The following is a 17,901-nucleotide window of genomic DNA, read 5'->3' as shown; positions in this document are numbered from 1 at the left end:
TTTTTCCTGTCTCTGTATTTAAATTCAACTTGTTAGATTTCTAGTTTTTCCTGCTGCTGATGAAAGGTCATTAACCTGAAACATTAATTTTAATTCTGTCTCTGGGGATGTTACCTGGGCTGCTGAGTATTTACATCATTTTTCAAATTTCAAACATCCCCAATGTTTTGCCTGCACATTCTGGAGCAGCTCCATAGTTAACAATGAGAACTGTCACCGTAAACTGGTGTGAACGCCAGTGAACCTCAGTTGAGGTTGGTGTTTCAGATTTCCCAGACAACAGCCCTCACACTGTGGCCCCCATTGTTTCTTACTCCCCATTGGAGCAGTGAATAGGGAAGGAGTATTATATTAACAAGAAAAATTACATTCATTCAAAATTTTAAAAATATCACTTAAAAATGAGTTTAGTAGCTTGAATGATTTTTTTTTTTTTCCTGGCTCCCAACTTTCCTTTAACAAAACCTCATCAAATAGAAATGAGTGTTACAATATATTATGCATATAATTGATTAGCTTTTGCGCTATCAAATCATCTCGAACACCTAGACGGACAAAGGCAGCAGACACATGGGACACAGCAGACACATGGAAACACCACTACCTGCAAGATCTCCTCCAGGCCACGTACTATCTGGACTTGGAAATATGTCGCCGTTCCTTCACTGTTGAAAGCACCACCCACATCCTGTGGAAGAATAAACAAATTGCACAAGTTGTGAATAGAAAATGCCATGTGAATGTATGTTACTGCTGAGACAGACAGTAATTTTTTTAAATATAAATTTAGAGTACCCAATTGTTTTTTTTCCCAAATAAGGGGCAATTTAGTGTGGCCAATCCACCTACCCTGCACATTCTTGGGTTGTGGGGGCGGTCCCACGCAGACACGAGGAGAATGTGAGACAGACAGTAATAATTTTGATTTTTTAAAAATTATTTTTTTAATATAAATTTAGAGTACCCAATTCATTTTTTCCAAATAAGGGGCAATTGAGCATGGCCAATTCACCTACCCTGCACATCTTCGGGTTGTGGAGTGAAATCCACGCTAAAACGGGGAGAAGGTGCAAACTCCACACTGACAGTAACCCAGAGCCAGGATCGAACATTTGATCAATTCCTTGACTGAAAGTGCTGTTTTATCTCTAATGCTGACACTCATTGGGTAGTCCCTCGTTGTGTCTCAGACATTTAGTGAGAAAATTATTAACTTGTACTTTTGTCATTTTCCACAGGGCTTTTATAACTTCAGTAAAGAACATAGAACATATAAAAATACAGCACAAAACAGGCCCATCAGCCCACGATATTGTGCCAAACCTTTGTCCTAGATTAAGAACAAATTAATCTACACCTCATCATTCTACCGTAATCCATGTACCTATCCAATAGCTGCTTGAAGGTCCCTAACGTTTCCAAAAAGTGCCCAACATAAATGATAAATAACCTTTATTGTCATAAGTAGGCTTACATTAACACTGCAATGAAGTTACTGTGAAAAGCCCCTAGTCGCCACATTCCAGCGCCTGTTCGGGTACACAGGAAGAATTCCGAATTCTCAGCTGGTATGGGAATTGAACCAATGCTGTTGGCCTTGTTCTGTATCACAAACTTGCTGTCTAACCCACTGAGCTAAACCAGCCTCTTTTGTGAATTCAGTGGTGAGTTATAGTCCCATGGATTGAAATTGGTGGGGGAAATGAAAATAATCATGTGTTAAGCTGGAAAATCTCATACTGTTAATTGAAGGGCAACTGATAAATACTTTTCAAAATTGCTCTTTTGACTTAATGCACCAGTAAAGTTGGAAAATCTGTGGCCAGACTTGTAGGGCAGTGTCAACTTTCAGCTGAAGGCTATGCAGGAGTACTTATGGCTTGAGTAAATAATCCTAACCTGTGGAGAGTATCTGATAATACTCCCAGCCTCTATAATGGCAAATGTTCCAGATAGAATGGATAGCATAGAATCCCTACAGTGCAGAAGGAGACTATTCGAGATTGCACCGACCCTTTGAAAGAGCATTCTACCCATGTCCACTCACCAATCCACCCCGCCCTATGCCTGTGACCCCATAACCTAAACTGCACATCCCTGAACACTAAGGGGCAATTTATCATGGTCAGTCCACCTAACCTGCACATCTTTGGACTCTGGGAGGAAACCGGAGCACCCGGAGGAATCTCATGCAGGCACGGGGAGCACGTACAATTTCCACACAGTCACCCAAGGCCGGAATTGAACCCGGGTCCCTGGCATCTCTGCTAGCCACCATGCCGCCCTTGTGGAGGAATTTTTAATTTATTACCCCTAAACATTTTGACCTATATTGAAGCACCACATATTCTGCCACACATTTCCTGCTTGTGGAAGTTTAAATGATTATTTGAAGAACTTTCATGATTGTTATCCATGCTCAGTTTGTTTTTGTATATCTTGCAGGTTAACATATTGGATGTTTGTCATGCATCTTTCAGAATGGTAACACGTGAAATCAATGGATAAATGCAAGCATGTAGGGCGGCTACGGCTTGCCCAGGACCATTCGATCCTAAACCCACAAAAATGGCATTGTTTAGACTGCAATACTACAGAGTCAATGTGGGCATGTCTCAGCTGTTCACATGTTGCTTGTGGACGATACAATGAAGAACATGCACTAAAACATTTTCAGGAAAGTAAGCACCCCGTGGCCTTGGAAGTAAATGAACTGTATGTATTTTGTTACGTATGTGATGACTATGTGCTGAATGACAATGCTACAGGTGATCTAAAATTGTTGCGGAGCACATTAAGTGCAATCAAGAGTCAGAACTATGACTGCACAACCCGAAGTGGTAGAACCTTGCGGTCGAATGCAGGAACTGATGACTCGTACCTTTCTCGGGGATGTGCCCAAGCGCAGCTGCGGAATGAAGATCGGATGTTCACGGCACTTTGGCATCGCCGTAAATTGCTCATGTCTAAAGTCTTCCAGTCTTGGTTTGCACTGACATGCAGTGGCAAGCTGAGACTTGAAGAAGAACGATTAAAGGAGGAGACTGAAATGAAAAGGGAAGAAGCCAGACAAAGACGACAAGAGCGAAAACGGCGGCAGCACGCCGAGCTGCTGAGTACACCACCCCGAAAGAGCTCACGTCTAAATGAGCCCCCTCAAATTAGTGACACATCAGCGCTAAGGACATCAGCAAAATATCCAGCGGTAACAGCTGGCCTTACCTCAAGCACAGTTCGATTGAAAAAAATTAGTGATTCTCCTATTAAACGGCGGCCAACTGTCACACCTGGTGTGACAGGACTGAGAAATCTGGGGAATACCTGCTACATGAACTCCATTCTACAAGTGCTAAGTCACTTGCAAATATTTTGTGAGTGTTTCTTGCATTTTGATTTAAGTCAAACCCAAGAACTGCTGACTAGTACAGCGAATGGGAAAACGAGGTCCACCAGCCAGAGGTATTTGGTTACTGACATTAACTCAAGTATAGGTACATCTTTGATAGATGAGGAAAAGGGGTCAAGACGACCCAGTCTGTCTGAAGGATTAAGTGGGGGAGCATCTAGGAGCAGAAATAGGGAGCTCATTCAGCTAAAGGAACCAAGCTCAAAGCATATATCTCTGTGCCACGAACTCCACACCCTTTTTCTGGTCATGTGGTCTGGCAAGTGGGCACTTGTATCTCCCTTTGCTATGTTACACTGCGTATGGAGACTTATCCCAACATTCCGTGGATATGCCCAGCAGGATGCTCAGGAATTCCTCTGTGAGCTGTTGGATAAAGTACAGCAGGAGTTGGAAGCCACAAGAACAATGTGTACCGCCCCTATTCCCATAACACAGCGAAAGCTAATCAAGAGAATTCTGACTGTGGTTAACACCATTTTCCATGGACAGCTACTCAGCCAGGTAACGGCCATGTTACTTCTAAAATGTGACATTCTCTGATCATCTTTGTTCTTTACTTGTCAAATGGTAGTTTGTCTAGTTACAATCTTACAATTCAGCTCAGCAGTCAACCTAATATTTTGGTAAACTGTTTCTCTTTGTGTCCTCGTTAGGCAACAAAGGGCTGCGTAACGAAATAGCCTTGAAGAACCTAACATGAGATCATGCTGAGTATGTATGACCTCATGATGTTCACCACTTGGCATATTTAATTTCTATTGGGCAGGTTGAGACAGCATTAAGTCGGTAAAATCAAAGTCTCAAGCATCTCATGATTGACTTGCCTGTCATCAGGAAGTGCTGAGACCTGGAAAATCCCAGCTTTAATTCCTGGCCCAGGCTGAACTTAGCTGGTTCAGAAATTTTTATCTACCCACTTGACTAAAAAGAGGAAGATCAATCAGTTTGTGCTCCTTATCATTATCCAGTGGTTGTGTGTCTACCCTTCCACTCATTGAAGAGCTGCCATGTAGACTATTTTGTAAGGGCACGGGATGTGACTCCGCCCTCATGCCAAATAACCTGCTGAAACCTTCAATTGTGACTTTTGCGTGATACAGCTTTTGAGATGAAATTGGCTAAGATTTATGGAAAAGTGTCAAAGGATAAGTGGGAAAAGGCCTGACTGGGGCTAACACAAGTGTGATTGGCTGAATAACTTGCCTTTCTATTGTAAAATTGATTTGATGTCTTGTGGCCACTTAAATTGTATGCTTGCATAAAGCACTAACCTGGAAAGCCAGCAGAAAAGTGGGAAGAGTTTAAGTGCAAGAACACCACTGAAAATATTTGTTTCAGGGTTACCTTCCTAATCTTTGCGACTATCCCTCAATTATATTTCCTCCAAAGAACAGTTCTGACCTCTGGTGTCTTCTGGCTTCATTCTTGTAACTCCAACATTCATTAGTCTTGTGTCTGTCTGTGAGACTTATGATCCCCAACCAGATCCCAAGTGGCTAAGATTCTGGACCGAAAACCTCAGTATTTTATTTTTGTTTTTAAGACTGTGGCTCCAGGGGTGATTGCATTTAGAAATAATGCTTTGTTACTTTTAAAGATAAAACTTTATTATGAATAATAATATTAAACCTTTTTAACTTCAAACCTGAAAAGGACAGCACACCCGTACACCTTAAAACGACTATTCAATTTCCCATTTAACAACAAGAAAATACACGTGCATCTTTCAATCCAGTTTAAACAAACAACCCCTCAGGTGATAAGTGTCTAACAAGGCAAATCCTGGCTCTTATGAGAATCCCTTCTTATCTATCTGAAGGTCTTCAAATTATTGCTTCACTTGATTTGTCTTTCCCTTGTCTCTAGACAAGGCTGCTCCGTTTTTGAAATAGTATCACTTTATAACCTAACTTACTTGCAAATGAATTGTGGAGTCTGAGTCAGCAGATAAGAACTCGGCTTCGCTTTTCTCAAAGCTTCCCCAAACTCACTGACTCTGCCTTTACTTGTGATCTAAAACAACCCCAATGGATGCACATCAGAGATCGGACCTCACTTCCCTTTCTTTTATTTTCCGGACAGAATGAGGTGGGGGGGTGGTGTAACCTCCCCCCCCCGGGTTGCGCAGTCTTTTGGTACTTCATCTATCTTGGTGTTTTTAAAAAATAAAAAAAATCTTATTCCCTTACTCCTCGCTGCTGGCCTCGAGCAGGTTTTGGAACTGGCCGACAAACTGCTCCCAAGTGTACAGGAAGCCTTCCTCCGACCCTCGGATGGCGTACTTAATCTTCTCCAGGTGGAGAAATCCAAAGTAGATATACACAGCAGATTGAAGTCTCAGTTTGTGAATGTGTTGAGTTAATCAGCATGAGCAGCAATATTGTGGGGTATCGAACACGTATTCAATTATAGCGCAACCCATTTCAAGATGTTGTATAATGTAGTCAGGTGCAGGTTCAAATTTCCTTCAACTGTCCTTCAGAACTGCGCTGTTATTTTCTTTATACCTTTTAAACTGTTTGGCATTTCCATCTTGTGTGTCTCAATTTCCAATGTTCTCTGGAACTTATTCATTAGCTTTATTGTCCAGTTATGTGTTTGGTAATGGATTCAGAATAACAAAAGTATTAAGCTACTGGATTTGTGCTTGTGCATCTGGTCCTCAATAAGTTGGATCTCATTCTTCTAACCATGGCGATTGGGAAAAGACCCATACCATTGTGATATATACCCTCTAGCCCATAAAAATCTGTGATTTCCTAGGATAGGTGAGAAAAATCTAGGAAATTTCTCTGTCCCTCACCTTGGTGATCAAAATTAATCCAGGAGATAATCTGCCCTTAAGACTTGTATGCAGTACTAATCTTTAGTAAGATGTGAACTCAGTGAGAAGTAAGTTCAGCATTTGCTTGAAGATATTAAGACAATCTGCATCCACTGGTAGCTTGTTCCCCCAAGAATAGTGGACCCCTGAAAAAGAGCCATCTGTTGATGTGTAACATGGCTTCTGGAAGAGAGGGAGAGTTGAGCTACAGATCAGATTTGATCTAATTGAATGGTGGAACAGGCCTGAGGGACTGAATCGCCCACTTCTGTTCCTATCTTCCTGGAACTGGCCTTTCACACCTTAAATTTGTGACCCCTGACCAGCTCAAGCATTTTAACTGGAACAAACTGGCCACTGGAATGAAGTCTATTTCCCTCCATCAGCTTAACCTCAATAAGATCACCCCAACGTTTGTGCACTGCCTCAGCTTTTTAGTTCATTTGATAGATATGATGGGTTTTAAACTGGGAATTAGTCTCATAGCCCTCCTCTGCACCCTGTCCTCAATATCGCCCATGGACATTCACCATAACATGTTTTCTATTGTTTCATCAATTTTGTATCCATGAGCTTTAGTTTTACTAGTTTGCTGCTTATGTGGCACAGTATGAAATGCCTTTTGGAAATCCATACACATTAACTAACTGTACTGCCCACATCCACCCTCTGTTACCTCATCAAAAGTACTCAACTAAGTTGTCAAACACCATTTGCTCCCGACAAGTTCTGTAGAAGGTTCATAGGGACTCGACACATTAACTGTGCTCTCCACAGATGCTGGCAGAACCGCTGAGTTTATCCAGCATTTTCTGTTTTGGTAACAAATAGTGATGGTACACCTTTATTAATTCATACTTGTCCAAGTGATGGTTAACTCTCCTGAATTATTGTTTCTGAAAGGTTCCTTTCACTGACATTAAACTTGGAATTGCTAAGTTTATTCTTCTCCCTATTTTTTGAACAATAGTGTACCAATTGTAATCATCCCATATATAAAGAAGATTGCACGAGTGTGGCCGGTATCTCCAGAATTTCCACCTTAACGTCCCTCAGCGCTGTGGGGGTGCATCCTATCCAGGCTGGGTACTTAAAGTACCACCAACCTTTCTAGTTTCTCTTTATCTCCGAGTCATAAAGGCTATTCGGTCCATCAAATCCATGTCAGTGGTCTGCAGAGCAACCTAGTCAGTCCCATTCTTGAGCTCATACTTGCAAAGCTATGGGGTTAAATTCCCTCAGGTACCCATCCAATTACCTTTTGAAATCAATTATCACCTCTGCTTCCACCACTCGTATGCAGTGAGCTTTAGGTTATTACTACATGCTGTATAAAAAAGCTCTAATTTCTGACTGCACCCCCTCCCAACTAATGGGGATAGTTTTTCTTAACCTATCATAGTCTTCTACACCTCTATTCCCTCAACCTCCTTTGCTCCAAGGAGAAGAACCCCAACTATGCTGCCCTGGTTGTGCCCTGACCAGAGCTTTATAAAGGTTCAGCACCTCTGTACTCAGTACCCCAAAGTTAAATATATGCACATACCCTTTATCACATTTATGCAGCTCCCGTATCCTTCGGTCCTGCATGCTTTTTAGAATTGTGCCATTAGGTCGATATTGCCTCTCTCAAACCCTTCTGGCAAATTGCATCACCACACATTTGTCTATTAAATTCCATCTGTCACTTGTCTGCTAGTTGGAGCTGATTGGCCCCATCCTCGCTTTGCCACACCTCCAGGTTTGACATCATCTTCACATTTTGAAATGTTTTACTCTTTTATTTGAACATCCAAATCATTTACATTTTCAAAAAAGACAGTGATCCTCGCACTGATCCTTGGGGTACACCACTGTCTACTATCGCCCAGTCTGAAAAATAACCAATTGCTGAGGCTCGCTCTTTTCTACAGGAAATATTTTATCCAATTGAACACTGACCCTTCTATTCCATGACCCTCAATTTTACTATCAGAATTTTGTGATACTTTATCAAATGCTTTCTTAAAATCCACCTTGATGACATCTACCGCATTCCCTTCATCAATCTTCCCTATTACTTCATCAAAAAATTCAATTTGATTAGTCAAGTACGATCTGTCTTGTACAAATCCATGCTGCCTCCTTAATTACCTCAAACCTCTTCCAAAGTGTCTGTTGAGAGTTTATTCTATGATTCTTGTTTCTAAATATGTACTCACCACTGATGTTAAACTGGCCAACATGTCGCGACTAGGAATGGCTTCCATATCTTTCTTGAATAAGAGTGTCACACTGGCTACATTGACATTACGATAGTTAGTTTGTTCTTGGAAGGCTGACTGATTTGGAGCAAAGACGTTGCAAAATATGTGATTATACAATTTGCATTTATGTAGCACCTTTAACCCAGTAATATATCCAAAGGTACTTCCCAGGCATGCAATCTTGCTCGGAGGCAGATTTTAATGGGCATTTTAAAAGACGAGCAGAGAGATTTAAGAAGGGATGCTGCATGTTGGGGCTTGGACAACTAAAGGCATGGCTGGCAACAACAGAATGGTGAAAATCAAGAATTCACAAGCAGTTAAAGCCCAGTTGACAAGGCGGAGGAGGTTTGAAATAGAGTTGAGCAAGGCCATGGAAGTATTTAGAGAAAAGATTGAAGAATTTTAAGTTGAGACACGTCTGGATTCAAAGGCGGATGAGCGAGCATAATTGCAAGTGAGCAGGTTTTGAGACATATTAGGATGCAGCATCTGAGGTAGTCAGGTTCCTGACTGACAAGGGAGTAAAGGTTACGGAAACAGGCAAGAAAGTGCAGTCAAGGCCACAACCAGATTGGCCATGATCTTGTTGATTGGTGGAGCAAGCTCGAGAGGCCAATTCACCTTTCCATTGAATCCCTACAAAGAACAAAGAAATGTACAGCACAGGAACAGGCCCTTCGGCCCTCCAAGCCCGTGCCGACCATGCTGCCCGACTAAACTACAATCTTCTACACTTCCTGGGTCCGTATCCCTCTATTCCCATCCTATTCATGTATTTGTCAAGATGCCCCTTAAATGTCACTATCGTCCCTGCTTCCACCACCTCCTCCGGTAGCGAGTTCCAGGCACCCACTACCCTCTGCGTAAAAAACTTGCCTCGTACATCTACTCTAAACCTTGCCCCTCTCACCTTAAACCTATGCCCCCTAGTAATTGACCCCTCTACCCTGGGGAAAAGCCTCTGAATATCCACTCTGTCTATGCCCCTCATAATTTTGTAGACTTCTATCAGGTCTCCCCTCAACCTCCTTCGTTCCAGTGAGAACAAACCGAGTTTTTTCAACCGCTCCTCATAGCTAATGCCCTCCATACCAGGCAACATTCTGGTAAATCTCTTCTGCACCCTCTCTAAAGCCTCCACATCCTTCTGGTAGCGTGGCGACCAGAATTGAACACTATACTCCAAGTGTGGCCTAACTAAGGTTCTATACAGCTGCAACATGACTTGCCAATTCTTATACTCAATGCCCCGGCCAATGAAGGCAAGCATGCCGTATGCCTTCTTGACTACCTTCTCCACCTGTGTTGCCCCTTTCAGTGACCTGTGGACCTGTACTCCTAGATCTCTTTGACTTTCAATACTCTTGAGGGTTCTACCATTCACCGTATATTCCCTACCTGCATTAGACCTTCCAAAATGCATTACCTCACATTTGTCCGGATTAAACTCCATCTGCCATCTCTCCGCAGTGCAGAAGGAGGCCATTCAGCCCATCAAGTCTGCACCGACCCCCTGAAAGAGCGCCCTGCCTAGGCCCACTCCTCCACCCTTTCCCCGTAACCCCACCTAACCTGCACATCTTTGGACTGTGGGAGGAAACATGAGCACCCGGAGGGAACCCACGCAGACACTGGGAGAAAGTGCAAACTTCACACACACAGTCAACCAAGACTGAGATTGAACCCGGGCCCATGGAACTATGAGGCAGCAGTGCTAACCACTGTATCACCAGCCCAAGTCTTCATGATCTCAAGTCTACAGAGGGCACATAGGACAGTTAGGAGACCATTCAAATAATCAAGTCTGGAGTAACAAAAGCATGAATGAAGGGTTCTGCTGAGGCAGAATGGGCAATGTAAGAGAAATGGTAATAGGGGCCTTGTAATGGCGAGGATGTGGTTCTAAAGCTTAGACAGGTCTCAAGTAGTTGCAAAGGCTCAAGTTTATCCCCAGCCAGTTACAAGGTGAGGGATTCAGATGGAGGCAAGGGAATGGAGTTTTTGATGGCAACCAAAGATGTTAGCTTCAACATTTCTAATACTTAGCTGGAAGAATTTATGCTGTTCTAATGTTGTATTGTATTGAGAGAGATAGAGAGCTGGTGTTAAGTTAGAGCTGAATTTTACCAAAAGTACTTGTGCCCCCTGATATATTTTCAGATAATGTCAGCAAGGGATACCATGTCGGTGAAGCGCAGGAGGTGCCAAGGATATTTCCTGTGGTGAGTCCAAAGGTCATGGAGAGGGGAGAAATGATATTAACAGGTGATCCACTGATACCTAAGAATGGGACCAGGAAAGAGCAGTCCTACCCAGCTTGATGACAAACAAAGATGTGGTCAGCTGAATTAAATACGTCAGGTGGTAGAGAAGAATGAGGAGGGCTATTGTTCCATTTTGTGATGGTCTCGGTACAGTGGCAGGGGTGGAAATCTTGGATGTTCATGGGTGGAGCTGTCGGAAAGATGCCATAGCAGTAAAATTTAGACATTTCACTTGGAAGATGATGGTAAAGGTAAAGTCGCATAGGCTGCTTTCCCCTTTGAAGGGGAACCTGAGGGTCACTACATCTCAGGGTGGTGCAACATTGAGAAGGTGGGAATAACCTCAGCCAGTAAGGAAATTGAACCTGCGCTGTTGGCCTCTTTCTACATGAACCAGCTGTCTAGCCAACTGAGCTAAACCGGCCCCCTGTGGAAGATGATTGGAAACTATTGTTCTCCTGGAATGTATTTCTGAAATAGGTTTTAAATGCTCACTTAGCTTCATATGGGATTAATATTACACTAAAGCAGCAAGAATAGGCTATAAATAAAATGACATGCTTTATCTCTGATTGCCATGTTGCGGCCCTTCTATTTTATTCCCAGCTTAATTTGAATGTTTTTCATCTCTGCACAGATTTTAATTTAAAATAGCTACTCTCCATTAGCTGTTTTATCTGCATTGTCTTTTCAACTTGTGATTCCTAGGCATGAGAGAGTCTACAAAGGGATCCCAGGAATTTGAAGTTATCCCATTTCTGTGGGTTTTCTTCTGACTCATTCCTGTTAGTCTGCTAATGTTTTCCGGAATATAGCACTGTTTTCCTTTTGATTAGCTGACATCTTTGGAAATTGGGATGGGGTGCAGGGTGAGGCGAGGTTCCTGAAGCATTCACATTTACAGGGAAGTCGAAAGTCATGAACTTGTGTAAGTTGGTATGCTTCCAAATTTGGTTGCCTTAAAGCACTTAAGGAATTTCAAAGTGATAAGTTTCAAATGTAAGTATACAAGCTATTTTTTTGTCTAATCATAAACTGGTGTTGCAGATTAGCATGGGAAACTATCAGAAGCTGTAAATAGAACCATGACTGATAATTGATGTGAGGCCTTTTTCCAAATGTCTCCTAAGTTCCAACAGTAAATTTGTGCTTGTTGCATGATGTGGGTTCTAAATAGGTTTACATGGAATTTTAAATGTTACTTTTTAAATGCTGAGTGTTAAGGTTGCACATCATTTAGATCTGGTTGTAGTTCAAGCCACATATTTTAAAATTGAGGGCAAACTGAGAAGGATGATAAATATAAAATGTGATTTTTATAATTTATAATGAAATCTAGTTCCGATTTTTAAACATTTGTGCTGCTGTAGAATGGGCAATTGAAGGAACTGGTGATGTTGTATGTCATGTCAACTACCTCAGTTTTAGATTTCTAAATGGTGAGTCTTAATCTAAGAATTTAGTCAAGCACCAATGAACTCTATCTAGTAGCACGGCAACTTTTAAAGAATAATTGATAATTACAAATTATAATTTGCAATCATTCCTCTTTGCAATGCTTTCAGGCTATGTTAGTTCTAGCATGCTTCCTGCAACTTCCTGTCCCAACCTCTCTTGTTTTGCTCTCCTCTTTTGATTAGACCCATTTTTAAAAATTTTGAGTACCCAATTATTTTATTCCAATTAAGCAGCAATTTAGTGTGGCCAATCGCCTAACCACATCTTTGGGTTGTGGGGGTGAAACCCACACAGACATGGGGAAAATGTGCAAACTCCACATGGACAGTGACCTGGGGCTGGGATCGAACCTGGGTCCTTGGCACTTTGAGGCAGCAGTGCTAACCACTGCGCCACCGTACTGCCCTTGATTAGACCCATCTGCTGATATTTCCACCCACTCCTTCTGAACTCCTAAACGCTTTGCTTTCCTTACTGCTCTCTGTGCGAGCTAGTATTGTAAATGCTTCCTTTTTCTCCACCGTTATCCCCATTCCTTAAAAGCTCATGGTCATCACACCATATCTGAATAAAAGCACTCTCTACCTCTCCCCTCACTAGCCTGAATCCTCGTCCTTATCAACGTGCCATCCCTTTGTGGCAACATCCACATATGCTAATACATTGTTCAACCCATCCTGTAACACTGATTTCTCTTGTCAGACTACTTGTGTGACATGTGACCTTGAATGGACTGTCACTTCCACATGTTAATATTGGGCAAATCAAAGTCATTGGCTTTGGCGCCTATCCCAAATATATGCACAAAATTGTTATTCCCTCCACGGCTACCTTCTTGGGCTGTAAGGAACTTTTTTAATAAATGTTTTATTCAAGTTTTTCCAATCAGCGTTTTTACATAACAAAAATAGAAATACAGAGAGTAATAAAAAATAATAAGCATAGCTCACAGCGTACAATAAAACTACTTACAAAACATATTTTTTTTAAAAAACAGAACACGGTAGGTTTTGTCTCCATGCCCAACTCACATTATATCAACAGTACCCCCCCACAGGATGCTGCTGCTGACACTTACTGCTCCCCTAGAAAGTCAAGGAAAGGTTGCCACCGCCGGGAGAACCCCATCAAGGACCCTCTCAAGGCGAACATTATTCGCTCCAGGCTGAGGAACCCCGCCATATCGCTAATCCAGGTCTCCACGCTCGGGGGTTTCGAGTCTCTCCACATTAACAAAGTCCGTCTCCGGGCTACCAGGAAGGCAAAGGCCAGTACCTCGGCCTCTTTCGCTTCCTGCACTCCCAAATCCTCCGCCACCCCAAATATCGCTACCGCTGGACTTGCCTTCACCCGAGCGTCCAAAACCCTAGACATCACCCTTGCAAACCCCTGCCAGAATCCTTTAAGCGTCGGGCATGCTCAAAACATATGGGCATGATTCGCCGGACTCCCTGCACACCTCGGGCACCTGTCCTCCACCCCAAAAAACCTACTAATTCTTGCTGCCGTTATATGCGCCCGATGCACCACCTTAAACTGGATTAATCCGAGCCTGGCACATGATGAGGAGGAGTTCACCCTGCCCAGGGCATCGGCCCACAGGCCCTCCTCCAGCTCCTCGCCCAGCTCCTCCTCCCACTTATCCTTCAACTCCCCCACTGAGGCTTCCTCTACCTCCTGCAGCTCCTGATATATGTCCGACACCTTCCCCTCCCCTACCCAGACGACAGATACCACCCTATCCTGGATCCTACGTAGGGGCAGCCGCGGGAATGTCCCCACCTGTTTTCTAAGGAAGTCCCGAACCTGAAGGTACCTGAACGCATTCCCCGGGGGCAGGCCGAACCTCGCCTCCAGCGCCTGCATGCTGGGGAAAACCCCGTCTATAAACAGGTCCCCCATCCTCCTAATACCTGCCCTATACCAGCCTTGGTACCCCCCAATCCATCCTACTCAGAGCAAATCTGTGGTTATTCCTGACTCGCGGGGTTTTATTCGCCCACACAAATCCCGTAACAATCCTATTCACCCGCTTAAAGAAGGACTTGGGTATGAAAATGGGGAGGCACTGAAATACGAAGAGGAACCTGGGGAGAACCGTCATCTTCACAGTCGGCACCCATCCAGCCAGGGACAGCGGGAGCATATCCCACCTTTTAAAATTCCTCCATCTGCTCCACTAGCCAGGTTAAGTTGAGCCTGTGCAGGGCATCCCAGTTCCTGGCCACTTGTATCCCCAAGTACCGAAAGCTCCTCTCCACTATCCTGAGCGGGAGCTCCCTCAGTCTCTCCTCCTGGTCCCTACCATGGACCACGAACAGCTCACTCTTCCCCACGTTCAACTTATACCCCGAGAACCTCCCGAAGTCCCCCAGGATCTGCATGATCTCCCCCATCCCCTCTAACGGGTCCGAAATATACAACAGCAGGTCATCCACGTAGAGGGAGACCCGGAATTCCTCCCCTCCATGCACCAGCCCCCTCCAGTCCCTCAAAGTCCTGAGCGCAATGGCCAATGGCTCAATTGCCAGGGCAAACAGCAACGGGGATATCCCTGAATCGTCCCCCGGTGCAGCCTGAAATATTCCGACCTTAGCCGGTTTGTGGATACACTCACTACAGGGGCCTGGTACAGCAACTTGACCCACCCTATGAATCCCTCCCCAAATCCAAACCTGCCGAGCGCCTACCACAGATACTCCCACTCCACCCTGTCAAAGGCCTTCTCCGCGTCCATCGCAGCCTCCACCTCTCATCCTCCTCCTCTCTTTCTCCCCCCCCCCCCCCCCCCCCACTCCGAGGGCATCATAATATTCAGGAGCCTCCTCACGTTCGTGTTCAGCTGCCTGACCTTAACAAAATCCGTCTGGTCCTACCCAATAACTCCTGGGACACAGTTCTCTATTCTGGTGGCCAGAATTTTTCCCAACAGCTTGGCATCTGCGTTCAGGAGCGATATCGGCCTGTAGGACCCACACTGAAGCGGATCCTTCTCCTTCTTCAGGATGAGCAAGATCAATGCCTGCGACATTGTCGTAGGGAGGGTCCCTTTCTCCTTTGCCTCATTGAAGGTTCTCATCAGGAGCGGGCTCAGCAGCTCCGAGAACCTCTTATAATATTCTGCGGGGAAGCCATCCGGGCCCAGGGCCTTGCCCGTCTGCATGCCTGCCAGTCCCCTGACTACCTCCTCCAACTCAATCGGGGCCCCCAGTCCCTCCGCACGCTCTGCTTCCACCCTTGGGAACCTCAACCGGTCCATGAATTGCCTCATCCCTCCCCCCTCCCCGGGAGGTTCCGACTCTCATAACTTCCCGTAGAACTCCCTGAAGACTTCATTAACCCTCTCTGGGCTCAGCACCATGTTGCCTTCCCTATCCCGCCCTCTCCCAATCTCTCTGGCCGCCTCCCTCCTGCGCAGCTGGTGCGCCAGCATCCTACTCGCCTTCTCCCCAAACTTATAAACTGCCCCCTTCGCTTTCCTCAGCTCGCCTCTGCCTTCCCCCCTGGGCAGCAAGTCAAACTCTGCCTGTAATTTCCGGCGCTCGTTCAACAGCCCCACCCTCTGGGGCCTCCGCGTACCTCCTATCTACCCTGAGTATCTCTCCCACCAGTCTCTCACTCTCCGCCCTCTCCTTCTCTCTATGGAACCTAGTGGAGATTAACTCTCCCCTAATGACCGCCTTCAGAGCCTCCCAAACCACTGCCATCTCTCCTGTGTCGTTCATTCCCACATATTTCTCAATACTCCTCCTTATCCGCCCGCACACGTCTTCGTCCGCCAGCAGCCCCACATCCAGTCGCCAGAGACGGTGCTGACCCCGTTCCGCCCCCAGTCGCAGGTCCACCCAGTGTAGGGCATGGTCCGAGACCGCAATGGCCGAGTATTCGACCCCCTCCATCCTCGGGATTAACGCCCTACTCAACACAAAGAAGTCTATTCGCGAATAAACTTTATGGACATGGGAGAAAAAGGAAAACTCCTTCGTCCTTAGCCGCGCAAACCTCCAGGGGTCCACCCCGCACCCCCCGCCAAGCATCTGCTTAGCTCTGGTCCCCCCCCCATTGTGCTTCCGTGAGTCAGCTCACCCATGCTGACCCCGGCCGCTCCCGCCTCTATATACCAACCCTTAACTTATTGCCTCCTTTGGGCCACCCTTCCCCACAGGGTAGAGGGGCAAGCACCATCTGGGACCTCCCCGTGCACCGGACAGCCCGTCCCGGGAGTTTACCGCCCCCTAGCACCGAACACCTGGAAAACAAAACACCTGGAAAACAAACAACAAAACACCAACCAAACTAGGGCAGACAGGCCCATAAACTTATGCTTTACCCGACGTCCTCCCCTCGGTCCCTCCCCACCCGCACATTTCACCCCCATACAACTGTCCCTTAGTTCAGGTCCAGCTTCTCCTGCCTGATGAACGACCACGCCTCGTCTGGCGTATCAAAATAGTGGTGCCTGTCCTGGTACGTTACCCACAGTCGCCGGGTGCAGGAGCCCAAACTTCACCCCTTTACCGCCGAGGACCGCCTTCGCCTGGTTAAAACCTGCACGCCTCCTCGCCAGCTCAGCTCCCAGGTCCTGGTAAATTTGGATCTCGCCGTTCTCCCACTCACTGCTCCGCTCTTTCTTCGCCCACCGCAATACCCGCTCCCGGTCTGCTAAGCGCTGAAACCGTATCACCATTGCCGTCGGTGGCTTGTTTATCCTCTGCTTTCTGGCGAGAACCCTGTGCACCCCATCGATCTCCAAGGGCCGCGGGAAGGCCCCCCACGCCCATCAACGTCCCCAGCATTGTGGCCACGTACATGCTCGCGTCCGCCTCCTTCGGGAAGGCCCAGAATCCGCAGATTATGGCTCCGAGACCTGCACTCAAGGTCATCCAGCCGCTCCTGCAATCTCTTATGGAGCGCCTCGTGCACCTCCACCTTCATTGCCAGGCCCAGGATCTCGTCCTCGTTCTCCGCCACCTTCCTCCTCACCTCCTTGATCTCCTTCTCCTGCGCCTTCTGGGTCACCATAATTCTTTCCATGGAGGCCAGCATCTCCGTTTTCAGCTCCATGAAGCAGTTTTTAAGGAGCTCCTGCTGTTCTCTGGCCCATTGGGCCCACACCTCCCGATCTTCTCCGGCCGCCATTTTGTCCTCCCGGACCTTCTCGATCTTCTTCCCCGAGTTCGCACGTCTGCCGGCTCCGCTCCTGGTTCTCCACCAGGGGGAGCCTCTCCCACGTCCGTTCCTGTGCCGGTCCCTCCTGTCAATTACCGCCGCCGCTCCTTTTAGTGGCCCGAAAAACCAATCCCAGCAGGAGCTGCCGTTCGCGTGACCTAGAAGTTGGCTGTAAGGAACTTTAACATCCTGTTCTTCCCCAAGCTGAGCTTTGATTTGCTTTCACTACTCAACAACATCACGCCTCTGTCTATCTCAATTCATTATATGTAGAAACTTTGGTAAATACCATTGTCAAATTCAGGCTTGATTAACCTCGGTATTCATTAGCTAGCCTCTCGTTCCCCATCTGCCACCATGAACCTAGCTCATCCAAAAGCCTATTGTCGATACTTTATCCTGCACCAAGTAGCATTCATCCATTGCTTTCATCCTCACTAACCTGCAATGACTCCTGCTCTCACAAGATGTCTAGTAAGTTTCAGATTTGTATTTAAAACTTTTCATGGTCTCACTCCAGTTATCTCT

At 45.7% G+C, this 17,901-nt stretch overlaps 1 protein-coding gene across 6 annotated transcripts in view; it reads left to right on the top strand.

Moving 5' to 3' along the window:
* Positions 1 to 17,901, top strand: part of usp44 (ubiquitin specific peptidase 44) — a 94,760-nt gene that overhangs the window by 28,676 nt on the left and 48,183 nt on the right. For 4 of the 6 annotated variants that reach the window (XM_072471918.1, XM_072471913.1, XM_072471914.1 and 1 more), the window contains one exon: positions 2,446 to 3,910. In XM_072471918.1, coding sequence (XP_072328019.1) covers positions 2,501 to 3,910 — 1,410 coding nt within the window. In that variant the 5' untranslated portion in view covers positions 2,446 to 2,500. Of the gene's footprint in view, positions 1 to 627; positions 743 to 1,276; positions 1,665 to 2,445; positions 3,911 to 17,901 lie in introns of those variants that run through there. The other 2 variants (XM_072471915.1, XM_072471917.1) reach the window with 2 other exon arrangements.

This window comes from Scyliorhinus torazame, chromosome 13, assembly GCF_047496885.1.
Source record: "Scyliorhinus torazame isolate Kashiwa2021f chromosome 13, sScyTor2.1, whole genome shotgun sequence".
Taxonomy (NCBI): domain Eukaryota; kingdom Metazoa; phylum Chordata; class Chondrichthyes; order Carcharhiniformes; family Scyliorhinidae; genus Scyliorhinus; species Scyliorhinus torazame.
This window is presented reverse-complemented; position numbering and strand designations above follow the sequence as displayed.